At 39.0% G+C, this 14,105-nt stretch overlaps 1 protein-coding gene across 2 annotated transcripts in view; it reads right to left on the reverse strand.

Annotated features, from left to right (window-relative positions):
* Positions 1-44: 44 nt before the first annotated feature.
* strn (striatin, calmodulin binding protein) overlaps positions 45-14,105 on the reverse strand; it is a 72,960-nt gene continuing 58,899 nt past the window's right edge. For both annotated transcript variants that reach the window (XM_078399088.1, XM_078399089.1), the window contains exons 9-18: positions 10,453-10,596; positions 10,165-10,301; positions 8,889-9,064; positions 7,223-7,270; positions 6,651-6,772; positions 5,126-5,293; positions 4,526-4,663; positions 4,279-4,383; positions 2,721-2,807; positions 45-2,317 (exon numbers count right to left, since the gene is read on the reverse strand). In XM_078399088.1, coding sequence (XP_078255214.1) covers positions 2,148-2,317; positions 2,721-2,807; positions 4,279-4,383; positions 4,526-4,663; positions 5,126-5,293; positions 6,651-6,772; positions 7,223-7,270; positions 8,889-9,064; positions 10,165-10,301; positions 10,453-10,596 — 1,295 coding nt within the window. In that variant the 3' untranslated portion in view covers positions 45-2,147. The remainder of the gene's footprint in view (positions 2,318-2,720; positions 2,808-4,278; positions 4,384-4,525; positions 4,664-5,125; positions 5,294-6,650; positions 6,773-7,222; positions 7,271-8,888; positions 9,065-10,164; positions 10,302-10,452; positions 10,597-14,105) is intronic.

The raw sequence follows: 14,105 nt of genomic DNA on the forward strand, positions 1-14,105 counted from the left end.
CGTCAGCATATAAATGTACATGGAGCTGGTGTGGGAGTGGGGTGGGCTGGGAGGGGCAAATCATACAACTGCCACCCTCAACATGAACAAGATAAAAATTCTTTATGGACCGTCAGTTTCATCAGTGAACTGATGACATAGGTAAACATATTTGTTTACATGAGGAAGAAATGGAGAATTACATTTTAAAGGCCAACCAAAACAAAAACATATGTTCAAAGGAGAGTTAGAATGAAGAGCCAGTGGGATCTGGATGAAAAACCTCTTCAGTCCTTTATTTTGATCAAATGCATGTGGGTATAACCAAACGAGTAAGGTTTAATTGAGGGGAGAATCCATTTAATGATAAACATCGCTCAAAATGTCATTACTTGAAATAGTGATGAGGGTTTGTTATGAAGACTGTTTTGTTGGAATTTCATGGGATCACCTTTCAGAAGCTTTTTTAATTTTGTCACATGATGTCTAAAAATGGCTTGGCTAAATTTATACATTGCAAATGCATCAATTTCTGAAATATCAGAATTTTATTACCAATAAAATCTCTCACTTTCCATTTCAGAAAAGAGATGAATACATCATAGAATAACAATTGCATTTTTACAAGAAAATTATCTTTTAGTAGGTATCAAATAACCATGATGCTTAGAAGTCTCTCCTATGCAATTTGATCAAAACATGATCATTTTTCAAAAAAACGCAGGTAAAAGTAGCATATGTGCCCAACTCTCAAACTCACTCAAGCATTGATGCTCCTTCCAAATACATACCACTGTCAGTATTAAAGTTGGTCCTTTCTGAAATAGTTTATCTGCCCATAAATTCATTTTTAAAATAGATTTCCTTTCCTAAATAACTTGCTACTGGACCAAGAAATGGGGGATTTTAGCAAGCTAACTTTAAAGCAGGATTCCCTATTTGAAATAGCAAACAGCTGCAACTGTTGGCCAATGTCAAACATGCTCAATATTTAAACATTTTTAAAAAGGAATTAGTTGCTTTGATTTAATGCCATTTTGGCCTCCAGGATGAAGAATCATTACTGTAAAATTATCATACTCTCATGTCCAGTGGCAGTCACAATCGTGCCATTAAAAAAGATGGCCTGTCACTTGAAAACCAGATTAGTAAAATCTCTTAAAATAGCCCTGTGCTACATTCTATTCTCATACCATCGCCCAAGGCGCATATACCTGTTCAATGAAGTGTTAATGCCAAGGTTTATGAATTACAAAGAAACCCCAAGAGTAAAAACACCCCAACAATAATACTATTAAACATTCCATTGCTGTGTTTACAATATGTAGTCCTCCAGATCATTAAAATTAAAATGAACTTTTTAGTGAAAGAATTAGACATTCAAATACCCGATGTTAAAGTCCCAATTAAGACACAAATCTACTACTGTGCTTAAAAATTATACCTTCTTATAACTGAAGTTAAAAATGTCAGTGTTTATCTAAGTGCTAAACAAATGCCTTAAATGTATAATTATTCACAACTCCAAATGCCATTAAATTTACTGACGATTCAAATTTACCTTAAAACTTCATAAACAGTCTTTAAGGAGAAATGAGTTCACGGATCACACAGCTGCTGGCACAAGTCTAATACAGTCAGGCAGCTAGAACAATAATCAACTACAGATATTGTTTCCCCATATGTAAACATTCAGTTTTATTGTACAATTGTTTAAGAGGTTTTTATATTGTTTTGCAAATGTTTGGCATCTTGTCTTCGAAAATACTCTATTGTTGGACTTTTACAGATCCCTTTAACCTGGAATTACTGCAGCTTGCCTCTCCACTCAATAGACATTCCTTGCTAGCTGCCCAGCACAGAGAACAGACTTCACCTTTCATACAGGTACTGCTTGATGTGCCGAATTCTCTAAGAGCAGGAAATATACTCACACCCAGTTTTATCCAGGCCTGCCTGGATAAACAGGGCAGCTCCAGGATAAGAGACATTAACTTAAGGAAAAACATAAACAACAAATCCCTTGGACCTAAGCACAGCTGTTTCAGAATTGCAGTCTCCGCAATCCAAGTATCAGGAGTGCTGGGCAGCAAATGTTATCCCCATGTCTGGCAGTGTCATAGACACCATTCGAAAATAGAGGGTCTGAAGTAGTATACAGAAAACTATCATACAAATACTTTGGCCAGTGCATCTGCCCCAGCACTAGCAATATAACATTTGGAAGGATGGAATGCCACATTATGGATGGACTCGTCAAACTTTTTACGATGTGCAGTGAACTCCTGAATGCAGGTCTTTGTCTCGAGGCTCCACAAACGAATTGAAGAGTCATGACCTTTTAAGGGTGAGCAAAAACATAAATTATTGGTAAAAGACAGTATTCAACAGACACCTGAAAAGTTGGATTATTTCCTTGGTCAGTAATGCATCGATAATTATCCCTGTGCTAATCCAACCACATAAATAACTTGACAAGAAATCAAAACTATAAAGTTTTGAGCGTACCATCTTCATATCTCCAACAGGAAATCCCAGCCATTTGGCAGGTTTACAAATTCTCAGAACATGCCTGCCAAGAGACTGAATGAATTGGAATAGCAGTAATTGTGTCAGTTAAAATGAGATTTGGATTGTTACTTATGTAGCTTTCAACTTGTTTCAGGAGGGTGCTAAGGGTTAATGGGAAAGTACACGCAGATTATTAACGTATTTATGATGTGATTTAAGTGGATACTTACTGCCAGACATCAGATACAAGCCATTTGGATCCACAGCTAAACATGTGACAGCATCTAAATGAGCTACCATTGAATGAAGAATTTTTCCTGGAAATAAATATAGTTGACATATTAGAAATGAGATGAATGATGCAGTATAGAAAATAGTCATTTGGTCTATTGAGACTGTAAAAGTATTAGATATTCAACTGAAGAAATCAACTGTAATACCATTTTCCTACGTCCTTATATTATATTCTGACACCCTATTTAGATTCAAATAATTCTCCAGGCTGACATTTAAGTGTAAAAACCACTGACATTGCGCTATTACAGATGCCATCATTTGGATAGAATATTAGAGTCCTATTTACCTTTTCCAATAACTTTAAAAGCTCCCGGGGCACTAAAATGAACAAATTTGCAGTGCAGAAAAAACCCAACAAGGCCAATCTCTCTGAATAACTTTCCCTTTTATGAAAGCTGGTTAATATAACTAAAATAAGAAATAAATTACGCATATTTTTATTCTGGAGGAAGCTGATACCACAATTCCAAATAGAATTTGCTGTTATCAAATTCACCTGCTTTTTAAGCTTTGTTTGTTCAGTCTAATAAAATCAATTACCATGTCAAGGATAAGAATAATGGATTTATATTAAGCAGTTATGGTTAAGGACCAACCTAAATCGCAGCATGAACTTTGAAAAAACCCCAATGTGGCTCAATTGCTTTACTACTACTGACTTTCTGTTTATTTAGTAATTTGCAAAATGTTTGGAGATATATTTGGTTCCAGTGGAAAGCAGCATAAACAAGGTAAATGCTTCTACTATAAAGACTGGAACTGGCTGAATATCTTACATATATATTTTAATTTATACTCTGTTAATTTATGGCAATGAGCTCCAGCCCTTCCTCAGCCATGTCATTTTTCACCAAGAACAAGGGAAAGATATGGTGTGGAGAGAAGGGGAACTTATTCACTTAGTTTCACACCGTGACTGGGGAAGGCACAGCCTTAACACATGACATGATCCATCATCAGAATCAGTCACAAATGGCCAGCCTTCTTTTGTGGTCAATGTGATCCAAAATAATCTCTCAAATGGATGTCAGGCCACATCAGGAGAACAAGCCACTTTAGGAGTTGGTGCTCAGCTTGGGATTGGTCACATTTCTTCTGAACATGCAGCAACAAGCAATGGTAAATGGGATTAGAGTAGACAGTACTTGGTTGTGTGGACTGAAGGGCATTTCTGTTTCTTATGAATAATTCCAGCAATTTATTAGCTTGCTTCAAAGAAGATACTATCAAAACCTTTTATTTAGCCAAATATGCCTGACCGTTTGGGAAAGAACTGTTTTAATGGCAATACCAAGAAGACCAACAACTCCACGTGAAGAAAAGCACTGGCGAATATAAATACTTAATTAATATAAATACAAGTATTTAAAAAGTGGGGTTTGTTCAGCTGGTGGTGTTGGATAGCACTTAAAAGCCTTCTCAATGGCCATGCACTAATACAGGAGTCCCAAGTATTAGCAAACAAGAACAAACAAACAAAGAACTTCCTACCTGTGTTATTGTCAAAGAATTTTATGTATCTGTCCTCATGGGCTGTTATAGTGAGAGGAAGCGTAGGATGACTAATGACTTTATTAATTTGGCATGTAGATGAAGCTGAATGAACAAAAAAATATATATATTTAAAATATAACATTATCTGGATTCTTATTTAAATCACTTTTTATAATACAGTTTACAATGTTGCTAGTTTTACTATTTTTGATAGTGAGAAGTTATTTTACTCTCAAAGACGTACCATCAATACTAGACTCAAAGGTGAGGAATCGTTGGCATGTCTCCATGTCAAATATGCTGGTCTGTCCATTTACAAATGACGACACCAAATGAGAAGGATCGCTACAGACTATGTCAACAGAGGTAGGGATTCCACATTCTACAGGGGAAAAATAAAATTGTACATTCCTGTTGTTAAAAATTGGTAATGCTGAATGTAGTCTTTTATTAGAGACGAGATGAAATGTAAATAGATTTTGCATACACCAACTAAAATATTAAATATCATGGTTGATATGAAGACCCAGATTTCTACCATGCTCTTCTGGATTGTTATTGACCGTTGGCAAAAAGATTCTCCATCAGGTGAAGATATTACAACAGTGCTACTGGGTATGGAGTCCCAGGAATTAAATGCGATTTTGATAACTATGTTTAATGCATAAAATACATCTGTGAGCATTTACTATTACCATCTTTCAATCAATATTTCGACACAAATTTCAGAGAAAAATTCATATGATGAACAACTTTAATATGTGGGCTAAATCTCAGTCTATTTATCCTCACCCTCTAACCCAAATAATATATTATCATTCAATAGGGCAAATTAAGTCCATACCTTTGTTTTCATTGAATACACAAAGTGATGGTGCAATTTCAGTTGTGTTCCACAGCCGCAGAGTACCATCAGCTGAACCAGACAGTAGGCGTTGATGAGCTGCACTATACACCAAGCCCCATATGGCATCACTATGTCCTTCCAATGCACCCCGCAATACCGAAGGATCTGTAAATAGAATTTCTTAATTCAGACGAGAGCAAGGTTACACTCTCAGGTCCTCTTCCACATAGATTTACCTGCATTTAAGAGTCATACAGCACAGCGTCCTCGGATATATCTGATCAGGCCCAGGAGATTTATCCACCTTTATATGCCTTAGGATGTCCAGCACCCCCTCGATGGTAATACAGACCATCTCATTAACTGTCCTAGGTCCCCCAGTCTTTATGTCTTTCTCCATGGTAAAAACAGAGGAGAGATACTAATTGAGGACCTTGCCCATTTCCTGCAGCTCCACATGGAGATGACCGCTTGGTTTTCTAAGAGGCCATATCCTCTCTCTAGTTACCCTCATTCTCATAATGGACATAACATCTCTTTGGATTTCTCTTAATATTATCTGCCAGAGTCATCTCCTGTCTCATTTTTGACCACCTGATTTCCTTCTTAAGTATGCACATCAGTTCCTGAAACTACTCCAGTTTACACTTGATCCGAACTGACTATACCTGCCCCTTGTCTCCTTTTTGCTGACCAGAGCCTCAATTCCTCTCATCATCCAGGCTTCCTTATTCCCACCCGCCTTACCCTTAGCTCTAAGATGAATATGCACGGGACATCTTGTCATCACACGTTTAAAAACATCCCAATTTCCAGATGTTTATTTGTTGGAAAAACAACCTAACTCCAATCAACTTGAGCAAGTTCCAGCCTAATACCATTAAAGTTAGCATTGCCCCAATTCAGAATTTGAACTAGTGGGCTGCATTGTCTTTCTCCATAACAAATTCTAAAGCTAATAGAACTGTGGTCACTGTCCCAAAAGCTCACTCACAGACACTTCAGTCACTTGTCCATCCTGATTTCCATAGAGTAATTCAAGCTTTTCCCTCTCCCTTCTAGGGGTCTCTACATATTGCCTGAGGAAACTCTTCTGTACAGATATGACAAATTCCACCCCATTTAAACCCTTGACACATGGCAGTTGCAGTTGATATTGGGAAAGTTAAAATCCCCATGTATGATAATCCTATCTGTCTTGCAGCTGACTGCAATCTCCTGGCATATTTGTTCTTCTAACTGGTTGACAGCTGCAGGAACTTGTAAAGATCAACAGAACACCACAATGAAAACACTAGTGCAATGTCACACAGGTAACCCAAGAGTACCGATATGCGAGTCTTCAAATTGAAGATTACATGACTGAAGTCAATCTTTATGAGACTTTGAGGTTATCAGGGTGACCTACAATATGATTAAAAGGCAATAGTGCAATTTTTGTGGCCATATTTTACTTAAACAGTTTTCAAAATAGCAGGCAGTACATAAAATAGCAATAGACAAAATAGGCAGACATACGCACCATATGAATCATAGGGATCAACATTGGAACTGGGTGCATTCCAACACTGGATCAATCCATCAGTTCCTCCACTGAAACATTGCTCCCCACTGGTACTCATCACAACACATAACACTGGGCCTCTATTCAACACAAAGGAATTAAAACAAATTTAATTCTCTATCCCTATGTGTTTCAAATAGTTTCTTTTGCATTACAGGGTTGCATAGGGGTTCCATTGCAGAGAACTTTCTGTGAGCTGATTTCCCCCAAGTCAGAAACATGTCTTCTATAATTACCCCAGATCATATCACCCAGTGTCTATTTGCTACAATTCTTACATTTCATTAAATGTTCAACATAACAATATCCATAATTAAACTAATGTAATATGTACTGCATCCAATCATCAATGAATATCACAAAACATTTTATTATTGTTACTGCTTTAAAATAATTACTATTAATATTACTTTAAAATGTATACTTTAAAAATGTATGGGGGGATTTATATAAAGTCATATTCCCTAAGTCAGGCCATCACAACCCCAGGGAGCCCCTATATATGAAAACTGCTGGATATTCCAGCTTACCTGTGAGCCCTGAACGTGTATATGGGTTCTACATCCAGTGATGTACTCCTGTGTAAAGAAATAAATAATATAATTGTTATGTTGTCATATGACATAGCAGAATCCTAAATGAAACTTTCATAGTTAGAGCAAAACAAACCAAAAATCTACAAATCCAATTAATGTTCTCGTAACAGATAACTGACATTTTTTTACTTTCCTCTGTACGAATCTACACAATGACTACCTATAGTTTAGATTTATTATTGTTGCATGTACTGAGGTACAGTGAAAAGCTTTGTTTTGCATGTTATCCAAACATATTAGATATACCATACATAGATACAATCAGTTCAAACTGAGCAAAGGAGAATATACAGAGTGCAGAATATAGTTTTCAGCATTGTAGCACAGTAGTTCCTTGGACAAGTCCAATGTCCCCAATGGGCTAGAGGTGAATCCTGAGGTGATAAGTGGTGAAACAGTACCCTAGCTTATGGAAGGACCATTCAGAAGCCTCATAATGGAGGGGAAGAAGCTGTTCCAGAGTGTGGCGGTGCACGCTTTCAAGCTTCTGTAGTTTCTGCCGGATAGGAACAGGGAGATGAAGGAGGTAAATTGGTTTGGGATTATGTTGGCTGCTTTTCCGAGGCAGAGTGATGTGTAGATGAAGTCATCCATCCTTTTGTTGCTCTAAAGCTTAGCTTGGGTTCTACATGGACACTAACAATGTTAAGAGTACAAACGTTGACAAGAGCACTGGACGGAGGTAGATGAAAATTATGGATTTTAACATCAATGCAGCATTTGATTGGGGAGAGTATCAAGGGGCCTTAGTAAAAGTAAGATAAAAATTGGTTTGAGGGGTGGAAACACTCCAATGGTTAGAATTACACCGAATCCAAAGATGATTGAAGGCCAATAATTTCAGCCCCATGGCACTCATGCCTGAATTTATCAGGGCAGTGTCCTTATCCCAACCATTCTTCAGTTCTTTCATCAATGAACCCTCCATCTTAACCTGCAAGTAGGAACGTTCACTGATGATACACAATATACCATTCCCATTTGCTGCTCCTCAGAAAATGATGCAGTCCATAAGCTGCACACAGCATAATGTGGGCAAGCCGGACTTGGGCAAAGTGGCATGTAATCGTTCTCCCACATAAATACAATGCAATGACCATCTGTAATGGAAGCCCACAGCACAGAGCAACTAAATCAAAATTAGTCATTACAATTACAGATTGGTTCGGTCGATAACTCAATTGATTCTTCAACTAAATTTGCTTTTCTCCATGTCATTGCAATTATCTCAATTTTCAACCCGTTTCCCCCTCTAACTGATTTATTTTAAAAATCACAATCACGCCACTGACCAGCACATCCCACAAACAAAAGATACAATACAATGGTCTGAAAGTGATTTAAAACATTTTTAAAGCACATTAATGAAATGAATGAATTCTGTTGTGAATAAAATGCACGTTCTAAATAATTGAAATTTATTGTGCAGGAGCAGCGTTGTAAGTGAATAAAATATTCTTAGTTTATGAATTGACATCAAAAGCCTTACAAATTAAGCCTTACAAATTAGTCCAAAACAAAAACTCAAAATGCATCCAGGTTTATGTACTTTAAATTTAAATCACATCAAGGGTGTATTGGTGTGTTTCATCATTCTTACTTTTTTGCTGGAGTAGTTTTTTGTAAATTCCACAACTTCACCGTGTGATCTTCTGAGGCAGTTACTAGAACAGGTTCAACCGGGTGAAACGCAAGGCCTCTTATCCCATCAAAATGACTCCGTAACGTGAATTTAGGATTCCAAGTCTTTCTTAATGCATCTTTATTGTTTGCGATCTGCAATGAAAGTCCAAATAAACTTCAGAATGTAATTATCAAGAGTAACACATAGATCAATTATGGATTTCCGCCCTGGTTTAACCAAACTTTTGAATCATATCGTGCAACACTGAATTTGGCCAACTGAGCCAGTGCCAAGTCTATGGAAAAGCTATTTGATTTGTTCTATTAACATTCCACATAGAGTCATAGAGTAATACAGTGTGGAAACAGGCCCTTCGGCCCAACTCGCCCACACCAGCCAACAATGTCCCAGCTACACTTGACCCACTTGCCTGCGCTTGGTCTATATCCCTCCAAACCTGTCCTATCCATGAACCTGTCTAACTATTTCTTAAACGATGGGATAGTCCCAGCCTCAACTACTTCCTCTGGCAGCTTGTTCCAGACACCCTTTTTGTGAAAAAGTTACCCCTCGGATTCCTATTAAATCTTTTCCCCTTCACCTTGAACCTATGTCCTCTGGTCCTCGATTCCCCTACTCTGGGCAAGAGACTCTGTGCATCTACCCGATCTATTCTTCTCATGATTTTGTATACCTCTATAAGATCACCCCTCATCCTCCTGCACTCCATGGAATAGAGACCCAGCCTACTCAACCTCTCCCTAAAGCTCACACCCTCTAGTCCTGGCAACATCCTCGTAAACATCTAAGCACCAAGGCAAATTCCTTGTATGTCTACATACTTGGCTAATAAAATGTATTCAATTCAAATCTTTTCGGACCCCTTTCAAGTTTGACAATATCTTTCCTATAACATGGTGCCCAGAACTGAACACAATATTCTAAATGTGGTCTCACCAACGTATACCTTTTAAAAGTATTTATCCAATTTCCTTTTGCAAGTTCTGATAAACCTCTTAAACCAAGTCTATCTAACTCTCTCAGTATTTATCAACATTACCAACTATGAAAACATAAATAATGAAGCTATAAGCACACACCAGAAATTGTGCGTTCTGCTCAAGTGATTTACCCTAACCAACCCCCCCCCCCCCCCCCTCACTCCTCCTGTGTTGTTAACATAGAAAAAGTAGGCAGTCTGGTGGCTCCTAATGCTATTGAGCAATTAATGAAGAATTTACATCGAACTTACATCATAATTTAACGGGTCTGCTTCATTAGCAACTGTAAGGCCGGCCAACTCCCCAAGACCCAATGCATTCTCCAGTGCTTCGTCTGTACCCATAATAAAGGATTTTCCTGATCCTGGCAGGAAGGTCAATGCCTCAACTACCAGAATTAAACAAAACAAAATTGTTAATTCAATATAAATTTGAGAATACTACTATGGCACAGAATACGTTGTTGTTTTAAAATAAAACTATTTACATTGACCAGCATTTAAGACTTTGAAAAGATATACATTTTTCCGATAACCTACCTTCTTCTGTCCTGCCGGTTTCATTCTCAGTTAGTCGTGTGCTAGTTGGTCTGGGTGGAGAATTTACTGAAGACTGCAGTGGAGGATGTTCATCTACATCTCTTAAAGTAGCCAACATGTCTTGTAACTTTGATCTGTTCGGCCCTGTTAAGAAGTAAAGTAAAGCTTAAAAGTAACGTTGGATCCTTCATCCTATCACCCTATGAAAAGTGATGGAATTGTATAATTTCAGGTCTGCCTATTCTTAAAATATTATAGACAATAGGTGCAGGAGTAGGCCATTCAGCCCTTCGAGCCAGCACCGCCATTCAATGCGATCATGGCTGATCACTCTCAATCAGTATCCCGTTCCTGCCTTCTCCCCATACCCCCTCACTCCGCTATCCTTAAGAGCTCTATCCAGCTCTCTCTTGAAAGCATCCAACGAACTGGCCTCCACTGCCTTCTGAGGCAGAGAATTCCACACCTTCACCACTCTCTGACTGAAAAAGTTCTTCCTCATCTCCGTTCTAAATGGCCTTATTCTTAAACTGTGGCTCCTTGTTCTGGACTCCCCCAACATTGGGAACATGTTTCCTGCCTCTAATGTGTCCAATCCCCTAATTATCTTATATGTTTCAATAAGATCCCCCCTCATCCTTCTAAATTCCAGTGTATACAAGCCTAATTGTTCCAGCCTTTCAGCATACGACAGTCCCGCCATTCCGGGAATTAACCTAGTGAACCTACGCTGCACGCCCTCAATAGCAAGAATATCCTTCCTCAAATTTGGAGACCAAAACTGCACACAGTACTCCAGGTGCGGTCTCACCAGGGCCCGGTACAACTGTAGAAGGACCTCTTTGCTCCTATACTCAACTCCTCTTGTTATGAAGGCCAACATTCCATTGGCTTTCTTCACTGCCTGCTGTACCTGCATGCTTCCTTTCAGTGACTGATGCACTAGGACACCCAGATCTCGTTGAACATCCCCTCTTCCTAACTTGACACCATTCAGATAATAATCTGCCTTTCTATTCTTACTTCCAAAGTGAATAACCTCACACTTATCTACATTAAACTGCATCTGCCATGTATCCGCCCACTCACACAACCTGTCCAAGTCACCCTGCAGCCTTATTGCATCTTCCTCACAATTCACACTACCCCCCAGCTTAGTATCATCTGCAAATTTGCTAATGGTACTTTTAATCCCTTCATCTAAGTCATTAATGTATATCGTAAATAGCTGGGGGTCCCAGCACCGAACCTTGCGGTACCCCACTGGTCACTGCCTGCCATTCCGAAAGGGACCCATTTATCCCCACTCTTTGCTTTCTGTCTGTCAACCAATTTTCTATCCATGTCAGTACCCTACCCCCAATACCATGTGCTCTAATTTTGCCCACTAATCTCCTATGTGGGACCTTGTCGAAGGCTTTCTGAAAGTCGAGGTACACCACATCCGCTGACTCTCCCCTGTCAATTTTCCTAGTTACATCTTCAAAAAATTCCAGTAGAGTTGTCAAGCATGATTTCCCCTTCGTAAATCCATGCTGACTCGGAATGATCCTGTTACTGCTATCCAAATGCTCAGCAATTTCGTCTTTTATAATTGACTCCAGCATCTTCCCCACCACTGATGTCAGACTAACTGGTCTATAATTACCCGTTTTCTCTTTCCCTCCTTTCTTAAAAAGTGGGATAACATTTGCTATCCTCCAATCCACAGGAACTGATCCTGAATCTATAGAACATTGAACAATGATCTCCAATGCTTCCACTATTTCTAGAGCCACCTCCTTAAGTACCCTGGGATGCAGACCATCAGGCCCTGGGGATTTATCAGCCTTCAGTCCCATCAGTCTACCCAAAACCATTTCCTGCCTAATGTGGATTTCCTTCAGTTCCTCCATCACCCTAGGTTCTCCAGCCCCTAGAACATTTGGGAGATTGTGTGTATCTTCCTCAGTGAAGACAGATCCAAAGTAACGGTTTAACTCGCCTGCCATTTCTTTGTTCCCCATAATAAATTCCCCTGCTTCTGTCTTCAAGGGACCCACATTTGCCTTGACTATTTTTTTCCTCTTCACGTACCTAAAAAAACTTTTGCTATCCTCCTTTATATTATTGGCTAGTTTACCCTCGTACCTCATCTTTTCTCCCCGTATTGCCTTTTTAGTTAACTTTTGTTGCTCTTTAAAAGAGTCCCAATCCTCTGTCTTCCCACTCTTCTTTGCTATGTTATACTTCCTCTCCTTAATTTTTATGCTGTCCTTGACTTCCCTTGTCAGCCACAGGTGTCTCTTACTCCCCTTAGAGTCTTTCCGCCTCTTTGGGATAAATTGATCCTGCAACCTCTGCATTATTCCCAGGAATACCTGCCATTGCTGTTCTACCATCTTCCCTGCTAGGGCCTCCTTCCAGTCAATTTTGGCCAGCTCCTGCCTCATGCCTCTGTAATCCCCTTTGCTATACTGTAATACTGACACTTCCGATTTTCCCTTCTGCCTTTCCATTTGCAGAGTAAAACTTATCATGTTGTGATCACTGCCTCCTAATGGCTCTTTTACCTCTAGTCCCCTTATCAGATCAGGATCATTACACAACACTAAATCCAGAATTGCCTTCTCCCTGGTAGGCTCCAGTACAAGCTGTTCTAAGAATCCATCTCGAAGGCACTCTACAAACTCTCTTTCCTGGGGTCCATTTCCAACCTTTGATATTGATTTGATTTTATTCTTAAGCATTGGAATAGCAAAGTGGACAAGTAAGGAAATAACAGAATAGGGTCAATAATCTTTGTCAGAACTGCAATTCCAAATCATGTTAAATACTGACCAAGATATAACCTTTATTTTTAGATTCCAATTCTCGTCCATATGTAAATCAAAGCATCAAATAAGATGGAAACTAATACACAGCCCATCCAAGAAATTGCAGCCAATTTACTTATTCTAATCCTAAGTAAGCATATAAAACTATTGCAAGGTATTAAAATGTACCCTATGTTGGAGTAGACTAGGACCAGATACACTTGGAAACAACAAATTTGCTCGATTACTGACCAATGTTTATACTGTAATTGTGCATTTGTTGAATATCTTTGCAGCTTTCAAGTTGTTTTGCCCCAACACTCTTTGATGATGCTCATTTGCATGATGGTCCAATTCTATACTGCTATCATTGAGTCCGTCCTCACCTTCTCCATCATGGTCTGGTTTGGCTCAGCCACCAAGCACGACATCCGGAGACTGCAACGGATCGTTCGCACAGCTGAGAAGGTTGTTGGCTGCAACCTTCCCCCCCATTGACGAACTGTACACTGCAAGGGCCAGGAAGCGAGCGGGCAAGATCATCTCTGACCCCTCTCACCCTGGCCACAAAGTCTTTGAAGCACTTCCCTCTGGAAGGCGACTCCGGACTGTCAAAGCAGCCACAGCCAGACATAAAAACAGCTTTTTTCCACGAGTGATAGTTCTACTCAATAACCAAAGTCTGTAGTCTCTTTTTTGCTCTGGTTTATTTTCACCCACATGTTTAGACCATAATGTTGTATCCTTATTGTTTTGATGTGGTTATGCTTTATTCTTAATTGTTAACTGTATGTTTGTGTTGTCATTTGTGAGCGGAGCACCAAGGCACATTCCTTGTATATGCATACTTGGCCAATA

This window comes from Rhinoraja longicauda, chromosome 5 (genome assembly GCF_053455715.1).
Source record: "Rhinoraja longicauda isolate Sanriku21f chromosome 5, sRhiLon1.1, whole genome shotgun sequence".
In the NCBI taxonomy this organism is placed as follows: domain Eukaryota; kingdom Metazoa; phylum Chordata; class Chondrichthyes; order Rajiformes; family Arhynchobatidae; genus Rhinoraja; species Rhinoraja longicauda.